General features: G+C 63.0%; 4 protein-coding genes and 1 pseudogene across 9 annotated transcripts in view; 3 read left to right on the plus strand and 2 right to left on the minus strand.

Moving 5' to 3' along the window:
• The first annotated feature begins 1,064 nt into the window (after nt 1-1,064).
• GPATCH4 (G-patch domain containing 4) lies at nt 1,065-6,683 on the plus strand. The gene is given in 9 exon segments (XM_016166294.2): nt 1,065-1,166; nt 2,588-2,729; nt 3,176-3,249; nt 3,331-3,423; nt 3,523-3,609; nt 5,030-5,121; nt 5,355-5,405; nt 5,612-6,248; nt 6,250-6,683. Coding segments are annotated over 8 exon segments (1,248 nt in total). The 5' UTR covers nt 1,065-1,166; nt 2,588-2,650; the 3' UTR covers nt 6,385-6,683.
• A 154-nt stretch (nt 6,684-6,837) lies between these two features.
• NAXE (NAD(P)HX epimerase) lies at nt 6,838-9,398 on the minus strand. Of its 2 annotated transcripts, none has more exons than XM_016166295.2 (6): nt 9,184-9,398; nt 8,949-9,057; nt 8,711-8,821; nt 8,513-8,626; nt 7,502-7,649; nt 6,838-7,224 (listed from the first exon to the last, which is right to left on the minus strand). In XM_016166295.2, the coding sequence occupies exons 1-6, from the start codon at nt 9,363-9,365 to the stop codon at nt 7,022-7,024; spliced, it is 867 nt and encodes a 288-aa protein (XP_016021781.2). In that variant the 5' UTR covers nt 9,366-9,398; the 3' UTR covers nt 6,838-7,021. The 2 variants fall into 2 exon arrangements, with proteins under 2 accessions (XP_016021781.2, XP_016021782.2); XM_016166296.2 differs by having other exon boundaries at nt 8,949-9,053; nt 9,184-9,321.
• A 1,064-nt stretch (nt 9,399-10,462) lies between these two features.
• On the plus strand, nt 10,463-10,581 carry LOC118613058 (annotated as a pseudogene).
• A 2,239-nt stretch (nt 10,582-12,820) lies between these two features.
• Nucleotides 12,821-16,385, minus strand: TTC24 (tetratricopeptide repeat domain 24). The gene is made up of 7 exons (XM_036235264.1): nt 15,686-16,385; nt 15,297-15,500; nt 14,738-14,866; nt 14,478-14,590; nt 14,066-14,161; nt 13,041-13,123; nt 12,821-12,932 (listed from the first exon to the last, which is right to left on the minus strand). Exons 1-7 carry the CDS (start codon nt 16,383-16,385, stop codon nt 12,821-12,823), a joined length of 1,437 nt encoding a protein of 478 aa, XP_036091157.1.
• A 2,783-nt stretch (nt 16,386-19,168) lies between these two features.
• The window catches only part of IQGAP3 (IQ motif containing GTPase activating protein 3), a 30,206-nt gene continuing 28,573 nt past the window's right edge, over nt 19,169-20,801 (plus strand). For 3 of the 5 annotated variants that reach the window (XM_036234799.1, XM_036234800.1, XM_016166290.2), the window contains exon 1: nt 19,169-19,247. In XM_036234799.1, coding sequence (XP_036090692.1) covers nt 19,211-19,247 — 37 coding nt within the window. In that variant the 5' untranslated portion in view covers nt 19,169-19,210. Of the gene's footprint in view, nt 19,248-20,386; nt 20,487-20,801 lie in introns of those variants that run through there. The other 2 variants (XM_036234802.1, XM_036234801.1) reach the window with 2 other exon arrangements.

The raw sequence follows: 20,801 nt of genomic DNA on the forward strand, positions 1-20,801 counted from the left end.
GTACATGTATGTGTATTACGTGCATGAATCTTTTGGTCTGTATACATTTATGTATATTACGTGTATGAATCTTTTGGTCGTGATTTCAATACCACGTAATACATCATATCGCCAGAAGGTGGCGCAAGAAGACTGCGTCGCCGGCGCTGACTGCCGCTGCCCAGTGCGGGCTCGGCTCCCAGCTCCCCCGCTGGGAAGGGCTGCGGCAGCGCCACGTGTCTGGGGCGGAGGATGCTCGGAGATGAAAATGCCCTAGCAGAGACCTCCCAGCTCCCAGACGTCCTTCAGGCTCTTGCTTTCTGCGTGATTATCTAAGCTCTAGTTTAGAAGGAGGGAGCCCCGGTTCTCAAAGCATTTTTCTATCTGTGGCACTTGTGCCAAGGGAAATGCTCCATCGTAAAATGTGCCACTTCTTTATCCCATCATCTATTGTTGGGCACTTAGGTGGCTTTCATATCTTGGCTATTACAAGTAATGCCACAATGAACATAGCGATGCATGTATCTTTTCTAATTAGTGTTTTGGATTTCTTTGGATAAGAGGCAGAAGTGCAATTGCTGGGTCATGAGGTAGTTTTATTTTTAGTTTTTTGAGGACTCTATTACTGTTCTCCACAGGGGCTGCACCCACTTGCCATCCCACCAACAGTGCAGGAGGGCTCCCTTTTCTCCAACCCTTGTCCTTTTTTTTTGATTTATCCGGGCCATTCTGACTGGTGTGAGATAATACCTCATTGTGCTTTTAATTTGCACGTCTCTGATGATTAGTGATGTTGAGCATCTTTTCACGCCTATTGGCCATCTGATGTCCGTCTTGGAGAAATGTCTGTGCCCTGGGGCTGGCTCAGTGTGGGGCCCAAGCTGATTTCAGCACCTAGAGCCGGCCAGTTAGTATCAAGCCTCAGCTGCTCGGGCCTGCAAGGAGGCAGTAAGCCGAACACCTCTGGAACCTCCAGGACCGGCGTGCTCTGGGGCTGCGTTCCTATGGCAACCATACAGGCAAGTGGGCCCAGTCCGCACATTCTACTGGGAGGACCGGAACTTTGGTTCTTGTCTACGTCTCTATGGTTTCAACCGCCTAGAAGGGCCTACCGTCACTTCCGGGAAGATGGCGGCGCCCAGGTCGGACCTGGCTCGTGTTCCCGCGGAGCGCGCCCGGTCGTGAAGGTAAGGGGCTGCTGTCCCCTGAGTGGTGGCAGTAGGAGCCCGGGCTCAGAAGAGTAGTTTTCCCCAAGTTAAAGATAAGTGCGGCCGGAGGGCCGGGATCTAGGTCCCACGAGGAGGAGCCTGGGAGAGTGTAGCCGGCTCTTCAGAGCCGCTGTGAGAAGTGTTTTGGATTTCTTTGGATAAGAGGCAGAAGTGGCACACTCCCAGGGCCACTTCGCCGGAAAACGTCCCTGAAACTCAGGTTGGCTGGGAGGAGACAGTTCCGGGGAGTGTGCTCGCAGCCCCCCGTAACGCCTGCGGCGCACAGCGGGACCTGGTTGCTCCGGCCGCGGGTGCCCCGCTAAGCCCGGCACGGCAGTTCCCACCTCGGTCGTGTGGTTCAGCAAACGGCCGAACGCTCTCGATTCCTGGCGCCGCGCGAAGTGCGCTGCGGCCAGGAGGTGAGGCCGGTCTCTGCCCTCTGGGCGTGTTGTCTCGGATTCCTGCCACGAGGGCTGGGCCGTGGTAAGACGCAGCAGGAAGCTCCGAGCCGGACGACGCTAAGTGTAGTGGGTAAGGACGCCGGCTCTCGAATGCCTGAGGTCCGCCATCCACTGCTCGCCAGTCGTTTGGTTTGATTGGGGCAAGTAACTAAACCTCTCAGTGCCATTTCTTTGCTTGTGAAGTACAGTAACACCAGCTCCTGATAGGGTTGTGGGGGGTGGGGGTGGATAATCTGTGTGAAGCGATTAACAACAGGCCGGCATTGAGTAGTTGTCCCCCGTCCATGAACCGGGAAGCATAAGACTGTGCCAGGATCGACTTCTCCCATGCGGGACTGTGTGATCCATCTGTTATGCGTTAAATTTTCATTAAGGGTGCCCTTCCTAAGTGGGACAATTTCAAGAGGGATGCTCCAAGATGGGCAGCCAGGAAGTGGCGGGTCGGCCCCCACCCCACACTGGGAGGACAGTGTACACGCCAGGGCGTGGGTGTAGCATGGGGGCTCTGTTAAGTACTGTTGTCTTATAACCCAGGTTAACGAGCATCTCATTGCTTTATTACATGGTGATTGACCGTGGGAGGTGGTCCTGGGTGGTGGTGACTCCGCAGACAAGCTGCCTCGGTTTGCTGCGTGACCTTGAGCAAGTCGCCTAACCTCTTTCGGCCTTAGTTTCCTCATTTGTAAAGTAGGGATAATAATACCTTCCTGGATGTAGAGGGCAGGAACTCGTCACAGACTGGCATGTGGTGAGCTCCCCATAAGTGTGCGCTTTATTAAAGTAACATTCAACACGCCGATGTTGGTCTCTCTGTCGTCAGATGGGAGCCCCCAAGGACAGGCCTCTTCCTCCATCTCTCTCGGGTGGAGGTAGGATTCACATGAGAACAGTCGGGATGGATTCGATGGGTGATCTGAGCCCTCTCTCCTTTCCTCGTAGGGGGATGACAGTGACCTCTTCTTTTCTGGTGAGGAACCGAGGGCAGTGACTTTTTTTCTCACCATGAGTGTCACCCCCGAGGTCAAGAGTCGTGGGATGAAGTTTGCCGAGGAGCAGCTGCTAAAGCATGGATGGACTCGAGGTGACCCCCGAGGGCACCCTCCCCTCGGCATCCCCGCCTGCCTCTGCCCGAGGGCATCATCCTGAATGACCCTCTGCAGTCCATTCAGCCGAGGAGGAAAAGCTAGGACAAGGGAAATATGCACAAGGAAATTTCTGGCTTTTCCAGAAAAGGCGAGAAGAGGGAGAGATTTGACGATGGGTAGAAAGAAAGAAGTGGACGGGAGGACTGGGGGCGGTGGGGAAGAGACCTCCATCACGAAAGAATTACGAAGGCGGAGCCGCCTGGCTCAGACCAGGGCAGGGGGCTGTGTGCCCAGGCTCCGGGAAGGACGGGACTGGGAGGGCTTCCCAGAGGGACGGCGCTTGCCCTTTGCTAGGTGTGCAGGGTGGCAAGCAGTGGCATGTGGGGGTGGGGGAGGACCCGGGGCAGGCAGAACAAGCCGGGTCACACTCTGACTAATGCAGGCAAAGGCCTAGGCCGGAAGGAGAATGGCATCACCCAGGCCCTCAGGGTGACGCTGAAGCAGGACACCCATGGGGTAAGACGGCGGTGTGAGTGGGGGGGGGCCCTCGGGGACGGGGAGGCAGGTCCTCAGAGTTCATACTTCTTCCTCTGGCAGGTGGGACACGACCCTGCCAGGGAGTTCACAGACCACTGGTGGAGTGAGCTCTTCAACCGGACGGCAGCCAGCTTGGTGGTGGAGACCGGGCAGGTGTGGCTGTCGTAGGCGGGTACCTGGACGCGAGGGCCTGGGGACGGGTGGGAGCGGTGGAGCCGTGGCACGTCACCCGCTCACCACGCTTTCCCACAGGACGGGGTACAGCTGAGGCGCCTTCCTAAGGAGACCACCCGTCGAAGTCATCCCGGGCCCAACGTGCTGTATCAGAAGTTTGTGAAGGTAGTGGGGGCAGGGGGCTCGGTCCTTTTTCCTTCCTCTGGTCTCCTCTGGGGCCCAAACAATTGCCTTGCATGCCCTTCCTGTTCTCGGGGCTGCCCTAACATCGCGGGGTCCTGTGACCGGCCTTGCTGGTGCTTAATCAGACTGCCCAGCTCCTCAGCAAAAATGGAAATCTTCAGGTTGCCGGGACCCTGGGGTCAGCAGAGGTGGCAGCAATGGGGTGTGGGGGTGGCGGGCGGGGTAGGGCATGGCTACCAGAGGGGCGGGGCAGGGACACCCAGTTCAAAGCACTTGGAAGCAGAGGAGAGCTGAGAGGACCTTGCTCAGCTCCTTATTTTGCAGATGTGGCCAAAAGGGAGGAGAGGGGCTTGGCTGAGAGCCCACAGCTGGCTAGTCAGGGCAGACAGGACTGGAAGCCAGGCCTCAGCTGGCCCGCCAGTGGAAGGGCGCTCCCAGCTGGTGCTGCCCTAGTAAGTGCTGGGCCCTACGAGGCGCCTGGCAGGCCTCCCCGATCCCCTTCGCGTCCTCCGCCCGACCGGCAGCGTCTCCAGCCTGACGTCTTGCGCATCCTCTGAGCAGGCCCCTGGCCTCCCGCCTCACCCCGCGCAGCCAGTCCACCCCGCACGAGGCTTCGAGTGTCCTGACACACGACCTCCCCGTGTCGCTGACGTCTCCTTGACTCGGGCTCAGTCCAGACCTATCAGACCGGCACACATGGCCTCTGTGCCTTGGCCCTGCCACCTCCCCTCGTCCCGTCCTCCGCCACTTCTCAGGGCCGCTGCACTTCGGCCAGATGGAATCGGGTTCTTCTGAGAGGACTGCGTTCTTTCACTTCCAAGTCTTTGCACGTGCTGTTCCCTCCGCCGGGGACATTCTGTTCCCTTTCATCCTTCACCTGCCGAGTGTGTGTGTTCCGGAGCTCAGCTGCCGCCTGGGCGGGTACCCCTCCCGCACAGGCAAGCTTCATGCTCACTCCTGTGTTCCCCCGCTCTCTGTCCCCCTCGCCAAGTAGGTTCTGCCTGGACCGGACCCACATCATTCTTTTTCCCCGTGTCTGGAGTTCTTGGCCCATAGTACGTTCCCCATTGATCTGGCCAAATAAAGGACTGTGCATAGGTTTGGGGTGTGGAGGGGGAGGTGCCATCTTCATCATCAGTGGCTGGCACCAGGATACCCACCAGGGGCACGTGCCCCACCCTGAAGACCTGACGGCCCAGAGCACCTCCCCGCTTGCTCCGCCCGCTAGCTAGCTGTGAGCCAGGGAGGCCAGGACTGGCCCCCGCCCCTACAGCCCACCTCTTGCCCAAGTTCAGGTGTGCCGTTTGGCACACCTGTGGGCTGCAGGGAGCGATGGGGCTGCAGATTTGCACCTGTGGCTGTGGTGCTGAGCGGGCCTTGTCCCCCCCACAATCCCTCCTAGAAGGCCACGCTGACTTCAGGTGGGGAGAAGCCGGACGAGCACTTGGAAAGCTGCAGTGATGACGACAGCCAGGGGTCCCGCCCGCCACAGATGTGAGACTCCGTTTCAGGGCTGGGCGGGTGGGAGGAGGGCTTCAGGTCCCAGGGGACAGGGCCACGTCTGGGGCTTGCCTGGGTGACTTCGGTGGGACTGCGTTGTGCTCGTCTCTGTGCCCTGCACCCAGGAGTGCCACGCCAGCAGGAACTTGTCAGGGGGGTGCTTGAGGGGTGGAGACGTCGGGCTGTCCCCCCAGCTGTTGGTCAGCCCGGCTTCTCCCCACCCACAGTCTGACTGACGAGATGCTGCTCCAAGCCTGCGAGGGCCGGACAGCACACAGGTAGGTCCTGCGTGGCTCCTCGGCACTCCCTGACCCCCTGGCACCGGCTCTCCCTTGAGGACAGTCTTTTCCACTTCCTGTGACCCACTGTCTGCCCAGCTCTCGGCTGCTCGACGACAGCAGCCTGTCCCCTCCCCGCTGCCTGCGCAGTCTCAAAATCAGACTGTTGCCCTGACACCCCCTGACTCGGGCCCCGTCGGTTTCAGGGCTGCCCGTCTGGGCATCACGATGAAGGCCAAGCTGGCCCGGCTGGAGGCGCAGGAGCAGGCCTTCCTGGCTCGGCTCAGAGGCCAGGACCCTGGGGTCCCTCAGCTGCCACCTGAGCACGAGCCCCTCAAACAGAAACAGAAGAGAGAGGAGGAGGAGGAGGTGACAACAGCCAAGAGGGGTGCGGACGCGAGCCCCTCAGAGCGTGTTGGCCGGGGCAGCAAGAAGCACAAGAAAAGCAAGAAGAAAAGCCGGCAGGAGGTGGCCACAGATGACAGGGCGGGGGCAGTGGTAGGGAGCGGGGAGGAGGCGGCTGTGGGGACGGGGCAGCTCGGGGACCAGTTCCCCAGGAAAAGGAAGAAGCGGCGGAGGCAGCATGAGGATCAGGAATTGGGCACCTCAGGGGGAGGGGAGGTGGCGGAGGGGCCTGCGGAGGGGGGAGACTTGAACCCAGAGGATGAAGGCGAGGCTGTTGGTGGGGGCACCAGGGAAGCAGAGAGCAGAGCACGCAAAGGCAGGAAAGACAGGAACAAGAAAAGACAGCGTCAGGAGGAAGAGAGGGGTGTCTCGTGTGTAAAGGATGAAGAGGACTGCGGGACCAGGGGTGCAGAGAGCAGGGGCAAGAGGCGGAGGCGGGGAGTGGGTAGAGGGGGGGAGAGCGGGGATTAGCACCGTCCAGAGGGCAAAGCAGCAGCAGAGGAGACTGGAGGTCAGGTCCGCTCTGGGGCCTGAGCGAGTCTTTCTGGGTGTTGGAGCCTCAGACCCGAGCTGACCCCGTCTCCTGCGTCTGGACAGCAGTCTGCTCAGAGTGCAAGCACTGTGCCTTCGTTCAGGGGGCGGGCATTGTCCCCCAGAGACTGTGGACTCGAGTGCCTACAGGAGCCAGGCAGCCAAGGGACAGGCGTGCCAGGGCAGTGGGGGCGGGGACGCAGACTCCCTCTGCGGGGCAGCCTTGCTCGGGGCAGCGGGGAGCGGAGGCCTGGGTGTGGCGCGCCGCGGGAGCGGGGCCCGGCCTGCACTGGGCCGCACTGCCACCGGTGGAATAAACGCAGCTCGGCTGAATCCAAACTGCGTCTGCGCGGGGGCCTCTGAAGAAACCCCCGTTCACCGCCTGCGGCCTTGCTGCCCTGCTAAGTGGCGGGGAAGCCCGAGACCCTTGTCCAGCCCCGCCGCGTCCCTGAGAGAATCACGTGGCACACAAGGACAAGCACACCGCCGAGCAGCCTTTTTCAGAAAAGCATCTGAAAGTCAACCTTCATTGCCCCCAGTACCACAGCAGCCTCGCGCCCAGGCCCCCTCCCCCGCGGGAGGACACTGTCTCCAGTGTCACTCTGGCATCCGCCAGCCATTAGCCTTCACTGCCAGCGAGTCCCCCAGGACCCCCCAGTTCTGGGGGAGCACCCGCTCCTTCACTGCAGACGGTACACACACTCGGTGTCGAGGTACGGGGGCAGATTCAGCTGGTACTTCTTTTCCAGAGCAGGTGGCACAAAACGACCCCCCAGGTAGTGGTAGCGGCCGGTGAACTGGGTGGCAGACTTCTTGGGTGCCGTCAGGGAGATGAGCAGGTCCGGCTGGATCCCTGCGGCGCTGCCCTTCTCCACGTCCCACCCTGAAAGAGGCTGTGTCAGGGAGGGTGGCCGGGCCTGCCGAGTCCCCTCCCCCAGCCCTGCAGCCCCACCTGGGGACCTCGCATCCCTGGAGCCACACAGAAAGGGTGCTCCGAATCCTGCACCCCGCTCTGTCGTGGGACCCAGAGAGCCGTGTTCTGCACCCCAAGACTCACTTTCTACTTGGCCTGAGTCTTGAGCCAAGAATCAGACTCCTAGGCACTCGCCTCAGGACAGAGTGGGGCCCCGACCCCAGCCCCCACCTCCTGGACCCAGCACCTGAGGGAATGTCGATGCTGGCAATGGGCACAGTGACACCGCTCAGGGTGCTCAGGATGCTGCGGAACGGCTCCCGAACGTCACCCTTGAAGCTGAAGCCAAAGATGGCGTCCACCACCAGCTCATACAGCTCATCGATCAGCATGGGCTGTGGTGGAGCCGGAAAAGGGGAGGCGTCAAAGCCTGCAGGTGCACAGGTCTCCTCCACCCCTTGAGCACCTCCCAACAAGTTCCTGCTGGGGCAGCATTCTCTTGGGTGCGGGGTACGGAGAGGAGCATAGCGCAGTCCCTCCCAAAGTCACCCACGCAAGCCTCAGAAGTAGCCCTGTCCCTGGGACCTGAAACCCTCCTCTCACCCGCTGGGTCGGAGGTCGAGTGCCATCTATCATTCAGATGGCACTCTGAGGCCGTGAGTTAAGTGCAAGTTGGTCCCTGCTTGAGGCCAGTCTGACGAGTCCAGACACCGAGGCCCACCTGCCTGCCATTGCAGCCACAGTGTCGGGGAGCCTGAGACCAAGGGCCAGGAGGGCCAGGTTCTGGGCTCAGCTCTCCCACGACCTGGTATGTGACTGTGGACTACTCCCTTCCCTTCACTGCCCCTCAGTCCCTTCATCTTTAAGATGTGTTAAAAAGGTTTTAGAAATCCAAGTTTTCAAGTTTCCCAATCCTAAATCCACGCATCACCTCGGCTCCCACAAGGGGCGGACGATGTGTTAGGACGATGTGTTCCTGCTTTCTGGATGGGGAGGTGACAACAGCGAAAGGAGGACCCGGGGAGATGTAGGGGAAAGGACGCCTCCCGCCTCAAAGTGGGGCGGGGACGCGACATGCCTGATGGGGGATGGAGGAGGCCCCTCCTCCTCCTAACCGCGCAGCGTAGGCACCACCTGTGCCAGGCACTGTCCCGCCCCGCCAAGGTTTCCTCTAAGGATGATACGCAGAGGAGCTCAGCCTGCAAGCTCAAGGAAGCGAATGCCAGTTACTGCGGAGGGCACGGAACTGGACGCTTACCTCTGGGGGCATCTCACCAAGGAAAGGGATGTCCATTTTCTGACACTGGGTCACCAGGCCAGTGAAGAGTGGCTTGTTAGGCCTTTTGGGGTAATAGATGGTTGGCTGGTAGCCCTAGGAGGAAAGGAAAGGGGTGATTCCAGCCCAAGTCTGGGATCCAACCACTCTCGCCCACAGCCCTTCTTCCCACATACTCACAAAGAGTTTGAGGTGTCGAGCACAGACCAGGCCATCTCCTCCATTATTCCCGGGGCCACAGATGACCAGGACAGTAGGGGGGCTCCTGGACATGGACGTGGGGGGATATGCCTGAAGGCAGAGACAGAGGGGGTTCAGAGCAGCTTTGGGCAGTAACAGTGCAGGCTTGGCCCAGCTGTCCCTCCCGCTCCCCTCTGCGCTTAGGCCAGGGAGCCAGGTGGAGAGTTGGGCCACCGACCTTGGCAATGGCTGTGGCACAGCTCAGCCCAGCCAGCTCCATAAGTTGGTCCACGCTGAACTGGTACTCGTTAAACAGCTCCTCGTCCACGGCCTGGGCCTCCTCCTGGCTGAGCAAACCCATCGCCTGAGCCCCGAGGCTTCGGGGCTCGGCCGCGGGCGGCACTGTGTCCCCGGTCCCGCCCGGTGGGGAGGGCCGTCCGCCCAAGCCCAAGCCCGCCCGGAGCCCCGCCTACCTTAGGTACTTCACCGCCGTGCTCGCCATGACCTCTGGATCCCCGCGGCCACCCGACATCAGCCGCTGCGGCCCCCACCAGCTGGGACCCGCACGGCAGGCGTCAGCCTGGGCAGTGACGCGGGACAGGCGTGAGCCCGCCACCAGCAGCCCGAGCCCCAGCAGCGACCGCAGCGACGACATGCAACTCTCGCGGAACGCGCCCCCTGCCGCCGGCGCATGCGCGGCGCTTCGCTCCGCCCCCGAGAGGCGGGGCAGGGCCGCCCCGCCGGAAGCGCCGGCCGGCTCCTGCGCGCGGTGCGGTGCGCGGGTTCCGGCCTCTGGCCGGCGCGCTCCTCTAGGCCCGGGTCCCGGTGCGTCCCGGGGGCGTTCACCTTTCGCCTCACGTTTCCGCCTGTTCTGAGGCGCCTTGCTCCCATCCGCCCTTTGGTAAAAGCACGTGGACTGAGCACCAGCTGAGCTCCAGATGCTTTACCTGTATTACCTAAATTAATCCTGTCAGTCCTGTTATATGCTCTTATCCTCATGTTACAGATGGGAAAATCGAGTGGCAGAGAGAAGTCAAGTTGTTTTCCTGAGATAATACAGTCACTAAATGGTAGAGGCAGTGATGGTTGGTATTGTGTTGGCCATACTCCTGTGTGGCAGATGCTGCTACTCAAAATCCATTCTCCTTTCTTCCTTTTGTAACAGAACCCCTGAGTTTTATCTGGTCATGCGGCTACCCAGCTAAACAGTCTCCCTTGCAGCAGCTAGGCATGCACACGTGACTAAACTCTGGCCAATGAGATGTGAGCAGAAATGATATATGCAACTGCCAGGTCATCTCCTTTAAACACTTCCTCTTTTCTTCTTACTACCTGGCATAAGGGTATTAGGCTGGAGCCGGAATGGCCTTGAGATGGAGACCCTGGGTTGAGGATGGGAGAGCATCCTGCCTGGCTCCCGAAGCCACTGTGACAGCCCCGAGCTGCTTACATGGGACAGTATTAGATTAAAGTTAAAAGCCATCGTATTGGCTTTTGTTACAGTTGGGGAACCTGCAACTTAGTCCAGATATCTTGAATAGCTGACAAGATAAGACACCCCATTTTTATAAGGAAGGTTAAGAGCTGCATCCCCAGCACCTGCCTCCATGCCTGGCACATAGTAGGTCCTCTACATATATTTTAATGATCCTCAAAATCTCATTGCGAGGTAGTTCACAGCACAGCAGAAGCCCTCTTACCTGACACGATCAGGGGTGGATTATCTTATTTCAATTTAAAACAAAAAATACACTCTATGGCCAGGCCACCCTGAACAAGCCTGATCCCGTCCGATCTCAGTAGCTAAGCCGGGTTAGGCCTAGTTAGTACTTGGATGGGAGACCACCTAGGAAGGCCAGGTGCTATAGGCGTAAAAAATAAAAAATAAGGGATTGTAAGCTGACAAGTTCCTTTCAATCTGTGAGGTCAACCAAGGGTTGCCTTGCCTAAAATTATAAAAATATATATAATTGCCATCTGCCGAAGTGGTCAGCCTCTGTTCTCTGAGGATGGGGCTGATGGCTTAGTTCTCCATCTTCTTTCCATAAACCTCACCAGCTGGGTATGACTGCCATTTGCAGCTTGCTGTTTTCAGGTGGAAGAAGGAATAAACGGCAACCCGAGTGCAAAATTCATCTCTATTTTTATGACTTTCTCCCAATGTGTAATAATCTCGCTCGCATCTAAGTCAACAAGTTTTTAAGTGACTCACATTAAGCAGGTCTTCTAAGGGTTTAACTTAGTTTTCATAGAAACAGTGCTCGTTTTCACACGCTCGGCTCACCAATTTGTATACATAATTAAGTTACAATGACACGTACGACCATAGACACACTCGGCAGCAAACGCAGGCGCCCCTTGGCCAGCGGTGGCTTCACGAGGAGAGTGGACGTGCGCGGTGTCGCGGAGGGGACTTGCTGCCTAGCTTCGATTCAGGCTGGGCTCACCGGCCCCGCGGGCTGGGAGGACACGCCAAGCTTCCATGCCTTCTCGTCCTCCACTGTGCCAGGGGTTTCGTCCACTGCAGGGATCCGGGGAGAAGACACTCGCGAAGCACGTGGGACACCACGTGGCCCAAGCCGAGTGTGCAGGAGGCAGACTTCACAATCTCACTGTGCTCGTGGCTGCCGGCAGCCGTCGTCCTGTGGGCTGCGGGCCTCTGCTGGGGTTCAGGGAGCAGGTGGGGTGCATCTCTTGGTGCACGTGGATTACCACCCATTTCCCGCCTAAGAAGGCAGGGCGGGGGCACACCCTGGCGAGAGTCACCAACGCCAAAGCCTCCTGGCTGAGGAGTCATAGTCTGCAGAACCCGCAAGGGCCCTAGGATCCTGAGGTTTGGTCCAGAAAGAAAAGGGGAGATTCACCATCCATTTTCCTTTGTTCTTTTGCCTACTGAGTCCCAAAACACCAGCAAGGAACAAAGAGCCTTAGGGCCAAGACTGCAAAACACCTGCCCAGCCTGCTGATGGCGCTGTGTCCTATGTCCGCACAGCGCTGGACCCTGAAAGAGGCTGGGTCCCCTAAACCCCTCGGTGTGTTGAGTTTTGGGAAGGTACCACGCGGCCAGGGCTGCGGCCAGCAGGAGGTCACGTGATCGTGCAGAAGCCGGATGCTGTGGGTCTCCGCGGGTCCCTGCGGCTGCCGGCCCTGGGCTGTGGGGAGGGTCTGAAGGAGGCGGGGCGGAGCTCGGTGCGGGGAGAGGCTGTGGAAAGAGCAGAGGCAGCCCGCTGGCCCAGCTCCGGTCACCCTGTCCCGCCCCCGCCTCTGCCGCCAGGCTGTAAGGCAGTGGGGAGGAAGCTCCCTTTCTCTGGGGCCTGCAGTCTGGCGTGCATGAGGCGGGGCCTCACCCCGGCGTCCAGAACAGAGCGAGGGCAGAGACAGAGGCTGAGGCTGTCTGTCCCCAAGCCCAGACCACACCTTTCCCCGCCTGAACAGGGATCATCTCCCCCGCATTAAATCGTCCAAGGCCACGCCCTCTCCTACTGCCTTTATCCATCCTCCAGGCCTCCCAGGTCCCTTTGGGACCCACCTGCTGACCTGAGGCCACTGGATACCAGACCTTGGCCTCCAAATGGGAGATGAGATGGCCCCGGGGCCTGGCCTGGAGGAGGAAGGGCAGACACATTCGTGGCGGACCTCTGAACCGAGAACCACCGTGGTAAAAGAGACCCCGTTGGGAGGACAAGCAGGGCGGGTGCCGGGGGGCCTGCCGGTCACGGAGCACGGAGGGTGCAGCACGCACGAGGCCCCGCACGGGCAGGTCTTGGGCGAGCCCGGCCGGCCGACGGCCGCCTGGCGTGGGGACCACTTCCGGGAGCCCGGAAGGAAACGCACTGCAAAGAAGACAGTGAGATCGAGCCAGCGGGGCTGATGCCTTTGCGGGGGTGGGGGGGGACCGAACGTCAAGCTCCCTGGCATGCAGTGCGCCCCCATGAACGCTGGTGCTCGCAGATGGAAAGTTCTAGAAGTTAGGGAAGCCATGGAGGCAAGGCGGAAGTGATGACTCATTAAAGGTTCAGGGAAAATGGGCCAGGGTCTTGAGAGAGGAGCAGAAGTGGGGGGGAGGCAGGGTGTGGGGAGGGTGTCCCCCTTGGCTGGGACAGCCCACGCTTACTCACGCTCCAGCCTCCGCGCAAGCCAGCCTGGCCCCCGAGCCGCCGGGGCGCCCTCTTCCTCTGGCCCCCCGAGAGCCTCCTCGTCCTCTTCCCAGCTCCTGGGAAACCTGTGGGGGCAGGGGACGGGCAGAGCACTCGGCCAGGCCCCCTCCTCCCTGGGGGCAGCTGTGAGGTCACAGCTGCAACACCTCCCGACCCTGGGCAGCCCCGCTCACCTGTGCCGTCCTTCCGCTGGGCCCCTTCCCGCCCCCGCTGGGCAGGCTGCCCCTGGCACCGGAGGCCGCCCCGGAGCTGAGGTCTGGGGATGAAGGGGAGTAAAGGGGGCCAGTCTGAGAAGAATGGCTGTGGACGTGTGAGTACGTCCCCTCTGACACACCGAGGGACGGAGAGACAGGCAAACCGGCCACGGGTGGAGTCCTGGGGCGAGGCCCTTTGCTCTGTTAGGCCCTACTGGTGGCCGTCACGTAGAGCACAGCTCACGGACATCAGAAGTGGCCAGACCTGACCGCCGCCCCACCCTGCCTGGGGCCCCCAGGAGCAAAGTCGCAGAGGGCTGGTGGCCAACCCTTGGTGGAACCCAGGTCCACTGACCCCCAACCCTGTCCTCTCCCAGCATCAGGCCAATTTAATTTTATTTGCAAATTCTAAGTAGGGCGTCCTGGTCTTTAAAATAAGAGAATCCGTACAACCTACTAAATACCTATAATAAATACGAAAATGTGTCAGCTCCTGGGTTGGGAGGATCCCTGAGGGGTGAGCGAGGCGTGAGCGAGGGACACTGACCGGTCGAGAGGCTGGGAGCAGGACAGAGGTGAGGCCGCGCGGGGAGGGGTCCTCTGGAGACCCACAGAGCCCCGGCCAAAGCTGGGGTGGGGGGGGGGACTTCCTTGGAGCACTACCCCCATCCTGTGGCGCATTCGGGAACTGCAGCCAAGGACTTAAACTCCGTCTCCCGGGTGTTGACTGGGGCCCTGGCTTGCACCCCTTGGCCTCACTGAGCTAGTTAGCTGTCAGCGGGGCCCTGGCACAGCCCTAGTGGGGGGCACGTGCCACCATGCCCCGCCCACCTCGCAGCCCGAGTGGCCCCGGGAAGGCGGTAGGTGTCCCATATGCTGGCCCAGGGCAGATGAGCAGGGGAGAGGGGTCAGGCCAGCATCCTGAGGGCGCCGGCTCTGCTCGCGCGACCCGCCTCCTCCAGGCTGTCCACCCAGCCCGCTCCCAGTCTCGGCGGGCGGCTCACCAGGCTCTGAGCCGGGACCAGCCCACCCCGAGCCAAGTGGGTCCTCATGGCGTCCGCCAGCTTGGCCACCAGCCGCTCTCTCGCGGGACCCGGCTCCTGGGGAGAGGGAGGGAAGCAGTGTTCAGGGAGGTCAGTGCTTTGGCTTCCGGGGACCTGCGGGTGGGGCGGGGAGACCCCGGGGGAGGGAGGCTCTGTCTTCCTTCCCGCTCGCCCATCCCTTGCCTTTGCCGGGCCCTGCCCAGCACCAAGGACAGAGACAGACGGAGGGGCGCTCGCTCGCTAGGGCCCTGGGCTCCAGCATCCAATGTGCCCAACGTGTGCTTAATGAGTGCGTGTTCGGCGGCGGCCGGAGCGTTGGCGGCCAAGGCTGGGGGCCTGGCCGGAGGAGCCGGGTCTCCTGACGGGGCCTCACCTGGCACCGGGCCAGCGCGTCCTTGTAGTACTCCAAGGCCTGAGCATGCTGCCCCAGTCTGGCTGCCGCGGCCCCCAGACCCTCGCAGGCTTGCCACTGCCCCTTCGTGTCCCCTGGGGAGAGCGGGGCGGTCTTCGTGCCTCCTGCCCCACTGGCCCTCCCTCCGGAGGCACTCCCCTCCCCCACCCCGTCCGCTTCTCCACCGGCCCAAGGACCCTCGGCCTTCCGCACCCCGCCACCCGCTAACGCCTCACACGCACCTGCGTCCTGGGCGGCCTGCAGAGCATGCAGGTAGCTGTCCCTGGCGGCCTCGTGGTCCCCCAGCTGGCTCAGCGCGAAGGCCAGGCTGCCGAAGCTGCGGCCCTGCTCCCGCCGCTGCCCCGCAGAGCCTGACGACAGAGCCGCCCACCCCAACAGGGACCCTGGCGTCAGGGCCCTGCCCCAACGGCCGAGGCGGGGGGCTCAGGCACCCCTCCAGATGCGGCAGAGGCCCGGACTCCCGACAGCCAGCGCCTCCCAGCCCTGACCTTGGGCCTGAAAGCCCCCTCCCCCAACCCCCGCCAGCCCGAGCCAGGCAGCCTCCCTGTGCAGTGGGCAAGGCAGGCGTGAACGGCTCGCCCTCCGCCCGCTGCCGCCCTCCCAGCCCCAGGCCTCAGCCTCTGGGCCCAGCACCCTCTGCCCTGCCTGGCCACCCACTTCCTGCATCCCCAGCCCCATAGCCAGTCCTAAAGTTCCAGCCACTCTTCAGCCTTGGGGCCCCTGCCGGACCCCCTCTGAGCCCCTCGGCCCCGGCCGGATTCCCCAGGCCGTGGCACGCACCGTGCAAGGCCGCCGCCTTCCGGTGGAACTCTTGGGCCTCCCGGTAGTCGCCAAGGGCGTTGTGGGCCGTCCCGAGGTTCCCCAGCACCGTGGCCGCCTCTCCCGGCCCCCGGCACAGGGGCAGCGCCTGCAAGAAGGCCTCCGCCGCCAGCGGGAACAGCCGGAGCTGCGAGTAGCTCAGGCCCAGGTCGTTGTACAGCCGGCCTGCGGGGCCGGGCCAGGGTCACGCGTAGCCGGGCGGATGCGGCCGAGGCCGCCCCGGTGCAGCCCCCGTCCCACGCTCCCAAGGCCCAGCGGCCCCTTCCCCGGCCCTCAGAAAGGCCCCCTCTTCCACCCCGCCTCTCAGAGTGTCGCCAGGTCTGGACGGCCCCGCACCCCGAAGGCCTCACCCAGCAGCCCCCGCTCGGCGCTCCTCTCCGCGAGCCTCCGGCTTTCCTGCAGCGCCCGCACCACCTCGCCAACCCCGTGCTGCCCGCTGCTCAGCATGCAGCCGGCCGCGGCCCCCAGCGCCAGGGCCGCAGCCCGCGGCTGCCCGGCCTGCGCGTAGGCCCGGCTCGCCTCCTGCAGGCAGTGGGCCGCTGGCGCGGGCCGCCCCAGAGCCCGGTAGCAGGCTCCCATTTTTGCCTGGGCTCGCCCCTGGTCACAGAGTGGCTGGTAGTGGCCCAGGGCCTTGCGGTACCAGGCCAAAGCTTGAGGCAGGTCCCCCAGGGCGTGGTAGGCCAGAGCCACGTTGAAACACTGGTCGCCGTGACGCCCACCCTGTGCCTGCCCCTCAGGCTGGGCTCGCAGGAGCAGGGGGAGGCCCCGGGCCGGGTCCCCGGTCTCCACGTAGGCGGCCCCCAGGTTGAAGGCACAGGCCTGGAGGACAGGGCTGTCCCTTTCTCGTGGGGCCTCGGAGGCCAGGAGGAAGGCCCTCTGGAAGCTGGTCAGGGCCTCCTGGCTCTGGCCGGCCAGTAGGGCCCTGTGGCCAGCCCTGGTGAGGGCCAGGATGCTGGCCTCCTGCTGCGGCCACTTCCTCTTCTTTTTCTTCTTGGCTCTTGGCTCCGGCTCCGGCTCTCGTGGGGAGTCCTCGGGGGTGGGGGGAGACATGGCGCTGACGACGGAGAGCACGGGGTTCAGCACAGCGCCCTCGGCCCCCCAAAGCGGACGCCCCGTCAGGCGGTGCGGCTCCTTCCCTGCCCGGCTGAGAGCCTCGGCCACATCCGCCTGGCGGCCTGTGACCCCGGCCCGGCCCCCCGGGGCCTCCCCTGCCACCTCGCCTTGCTCCGCCTACGCCATCGTCACTCTCGTGCTGGCCGATTCTCAGCCCGGCTCGCTGCAGGTTAGCAGCTTCCTTCAGAACGGCCCCTCCCCTCAGCCTGCTGCGCCCTCCGCCCTCCGCCTTCCGCCCTCCGCCGTGGTGTTTGTCACACTGGGCCCGAGTGGTCACTTTTCGTGTCTCTCCCTCCTATTCGATTTGGAGCGGCTTGAAGGGCCTGGCACAGAGCAGGTAAACGTTTATCAAACACGTATCTCGATGAACGTTTACCAGACAAGACGAAAGCGTCCGGAGATGGCTGGTCCCAAGCGGCCGCGTTCACGTTGGACAGGGCCTGTCCTCCACCGTCTCCCCATCCCCCCGGCCCTGTGCCTCCGCGCACACCGCCCACTCACGATCTAGGTGGTCCTGCCGTCTCATCTCAAGACGAAGCGCAAACCACGTCAGAAAGCGCTCGGGGAGCCCCTGCCATGTGCTGGGGGCACGAGGCCCAGGAGGCTCCTGAGCTGGCAAGGGGCCAACTTCCAGGAGCGAGGCCGCTGCCTGCCGCCCTCTCCCTGTCGGCCCCGGGGGACCCTTGCTCTCCCTTCCTTTGGCTTCCTGTCTGCTGGCTGGTTCCGGCCCCCCACTCTCTGCTCTCCGGGGTGCCCTCAGACCCTCTACACTCTTCCATCAGCTCTGCTTCCGGATGGGGCCTCCTCTCGAGAGGCGGGGCCTGTCCCGGGAGCTGGAACAGGAGAGACCCAGGCACGAGGCTCTCAACTCCCCCGCCCTGTTTTAGGAGAAGCAGGCCGAGGCGGTCCATTCTCCTTTTAAAGAAACTCCCCCCGCGCCTGGGAACACCCAGGAATCCTGCCCCTTTGGGGCCATCACTCCGTCCTGGGGCCTCAGCCAGGAGACATCTTACCTCCTCGATCTTCTCCGCAGATGGCTTTCTGGAATGGTCCCTCTGGCTTAAGTTACCTCTCCTGGCTCTTAGCTCAGAACCCCGGGGGTTACCAGACAACCGGGTACCGCCCTCCGCTCCTAAGGGATTCTTTGATTGACAGATCAGGTGACCTATCTTGGTGCTGGACCCCGGGGGTTCCATTGGCTGTCCTGTCCCACCCCTGCAGATGCACCCTCAGGTCCCTGACTGGGAGCAATGAGCCAAGCATCGGGGGTCTGTTACTGGCTACACACACCTCAAAGACCGTCTCCCCCTCATTTCACAGAGGAGGCGGCTAGGCTCAGACAGCAGGTGTGGCCTGCCAGAGGTCACAGAGCAGTCGGGCAGCTGGGACCAGGCCCCGGGCTCTCTGAGGCTGGGTCCCCTCCACTAGCTGTGACGGCCAGCTTTAAAGGGCTCGGGCCGTTCCGGAAGTGAACCCTCCCACTCGCACGTGGACACGCAGGCTCACGCGCTGTGCTTCTGCGGGTGGATTCGCAGCTGGGAAGAGGGTGGAAGGTCGGTGGTCAGGAAAGGCCTGGGCATCAGAAAAGCCTCGCTGCCCGCGGACCCCACTTTCCTGGCTCCGCGGATCCACAGCCCCCCGAGTTCTACATGATGGGAAGATGTCAGGCCCCAGGACGACCGATGCACCCAGGGTGGCCTGCGTCAGAAAGCAGTGTCCTCACTGACCTGGGGACGGGCCTCTTCTGAGCGGAGAGGGCTTTGCCGGAAACGAACGGAATTCTGAGGCAATGGTGGGGCTCGGCTGCGTTTGCCGGGGGCCCCCGCCCAGGGCCTGCCGTGCCAGGTCCGAGGCTCCCGGCCGCCTGCAGCCGCTGCCCCTGGCCGGGCCTGCAGGAGCCACCGCGGCCCGGCCGGGGCCAGACGGGCGGCTCAGTCTGCGGCGGGCTCCGGGGCTTCCCCAAGAGGGGTGATTTGGGGAGACACAGGCTGGGGCTGCTCTCACCCCGCTTCCGGTGACTCCCAACGATCCGGGGATCTGTCTGAATCACTTTCTCGTTCGGTTCACTCCGCCCTTTGCTCCTTCCTGCCTCTCTGATTTTAACGCCACCGGCAGGCGCGTGATTCCTGCGCGTGAACCTGTAGGCTGAGCTTGTCCAAGGGCAGGCAGTCCCTGGTCCCTCCGACCCACCCGTGCGGCCTTCCGCGTCAGCAGGTGTAGACGCCCATGTCGCCCCCTCCAGCTCCCTGTCCTGCTGCTGCCCCTGCTGCAGCCACCCTCCTGCACACCTCCCCTGCCGGTCCTGCGGCCATGGCCTTGGCGGCCGGCGGCCCGGGGTGGTCGCGGCCATGGCCTTGGCGGCCCGCGGCGCGCAGTGGTCAGGGACCCGCAGGGCGCTGCCCGTTTTCGGCTGTGTGGCACTTCTGAGCCTCCGCCTCCTCATCTGCCCTGGGTTCTGCCCCAGCCCCAGCCTCCCTCGTCCTGGCCCTTCCTCCTCTCCCCACCTCTGCGGGCTCCTTGGGGGCGACAAGCGCAGGGTCAGGATGAGAGGAGGCTGTGCACACCGCGACACCTGGAAAGGGCCGGGCGGGTGAGAAGGAGGAGGTGGGCGTGTCAGGGGACCGCGGGGAGCGAGCGCCCGGCCCGCCCGGCCGGACTGCAAGTCCCAGGGTCCCCCGCGCGCGGCCGGGCGTGTCGCCTCCGACCGCGGCGGCGGAGAGGGGCGGTGGCCCGCGGCGGGAGATTCAAACTCGGAGGAGGACATGGAGCGGAGCGGCGCGGCCCCGCGCCGGGCCGTCTGTGAGTGGCCGGGCCGTGCTGTCCCCGCGGGCCGGGGAGGGGGCGGCCTGGGAGGGCGCAGCGGTGGGGTCGGGGGGGACGCGGGCGCCGGACACCGTCCGCCTGCGCGGCCGGAGCGGGGCCGGGCGCGGCCAAACCGCCCGGCCTTGCGAGCGTGGCTTCCTCGCGTCTCCCCACACCGGGCCCCGCGGCGGGGGCAATGCGGGTGGTCCCGCGGCCCCCTAAAATTCAGCGGTGACTGATGGCTGCTGTGCTTGCCAAGCGCTACCAGGGGACAGGACGGACGCCAAAAGGGACCTGGAGGGTGACGGGGCGCAAAGTTTTGCCACCCCCAAATGCGCCTTTTGGGACATCGATTCTAACCTAGTTGTTGGGAAACAAGAGCCTGTGGCCCTCCCGCCCGAAGGACTCAGAGGAGAGCTGGCCGGGAGTCAGGGCGTCGCCCGGCCGGCGCGGGGACCCGAGTGTGGGGGCGGGGCCGGCCGCCGCGGGGCCCGCTCGGGGGCCTCGCGCGTGTCCCGGGGCTCCGGAGGCGCCGCGGGATCCGCGTAGCACGCTCCGCTCCCCCTCTCCAACCCCGCCCCCCCCGCCCGCCTTCGCCCAGAGGGGCGCGTTCGCCCCAGCTGCCCCAGGCCCCCATGGGTCTGCGCTCCTGCGGCCCCCGCGTAAATGTCCGCCATACCCTTTGGACATTTTTCTCCTGTTAATCTGTCTCCTGTTATTTTGATTATCGACTCAACCAGAAGAATTTAGAAAAGTGGGAGGAAAACGATTTTTTTGACTCCCACAGGGGGTTCCTTGACTTTTTGAGGCCCCTTGGGGACCACACCTATCCAACTTCGGGGTGTCAGAATCACCTGGGGCGCTCGTTTGAGGTGCAAGGTCAGAGCTTCAGGGCCAGCAGGTGTGGTGGGGGCCGTGCATCCGACCTTCCCAGTGCCAGGCCGTCTCTTCCTTCCACCCTTTTCCCTTAGGATTCAAAAGTCGAGGTCGCCGCCCACCGACCTGCTGGAGCGGGGCGGGGTCAGACCCGAGAGGGGCGGGGACTGACTTCTGTGCCCGTCTGGACCCAGCGCCCCGCCTCTCACAGGCCCCTTCATAGCTCTGGGGTGTGTCATTCACTCACTGGCTTATTTTCCATGCTTAGCGACCGACAGCCAAGGCTTGTTCCTTGTGCCCCGCCTTGGAGGGACCTGTGGACTTCCTGCGGTTGGCCCGCGCCTCGCGGTGTGAAGGAGGGTGTGTGTGTGTGTGTGGGTGTGAACTGCCCGTTGGGATAAGCCCTGCCCCTCCCCAGGTCCCGCTGCAGGAGGGGTGGGAAGCCATTAAGTGCTGAGTCAGGCAGAGTGACCCAGGCCTCTGAGTTTGTTTTTGGGGTGTGTGTGTGTGTGTGTGTAGCTTTCTCTCACCCTGATTTCTCATTCAACCGCAGAGGTGGGGAGAGGAGGAAGGACCAGGAGGGAGGGAGGCCGTGGCTAAGGCGGAATGCGAACGCCTCTCATTTCGGGGCTCCCCGTTCTTGAGTTCGGGGGTCAGAGCGTTTGCATTTTGGAG

This window comes from Rousettus aegyptiacus, unplaced genomic scaffold (genome assembly GCF_014176215.1).
Source record: "Rousettus aegyptiacus isolate mRouAeg1 unplaced genomic scaffold, mRouAeg1.p scaffold_m13_p_17, whole genome shotgun sequence".
NCBI classification, from domain to species: domain Eukaryota; kingdom Metazoa; phylum Chordata; class Mammalia; order Chiroptera; family Pteropodidae; genus Rousettus; species Rousettus aegyptiacus.

Coding starts and splice junctions, on each gene's coding strand:
- NAXE (XM_016166295.2), bottom strand. CDS start 9,365: ATGTCGTCGCTGCGGTCGCTGCTGGGGCTCGGGCTGCTGGTGGCGGGC. Junction 8,627..8,710: donor CTCGACACCTCAAACTCTTT/GTGAGTATGTGG, acceptor CTTTCCTCCTAG/GGCTACCAGCCAACCATCTA. Junction 7,225..7,501: donor CAGCATCGACATTCCCTCAG/GTGCTGGGTCCA, acceptor AGCCTCTTTCAG/GGTGGGACGTGGAGAAGGGC.
- TTC24 (XM_036235264.1), bottom strand. CDS start 16,385: ATGTCTCCCCCCACCCCCGAGGACTCCCCACGAGAGCCGGAGCCGGAG. Junction 14,591..14,737: donor GCAGGCCGCCCAGGACGCAG/GTGCGTGTGAGG, acceptor CGCTCTCCCCAG/GGGACACGAAGGGGCAGTGG. Junction 13,124..14,065: donor TGGTCCCGGCTCAGAGCCTG/GTGAGCCGCCCG, acceptor CTTCATCCCCAG/ACCTCAGCTCCGGGGCGGCC.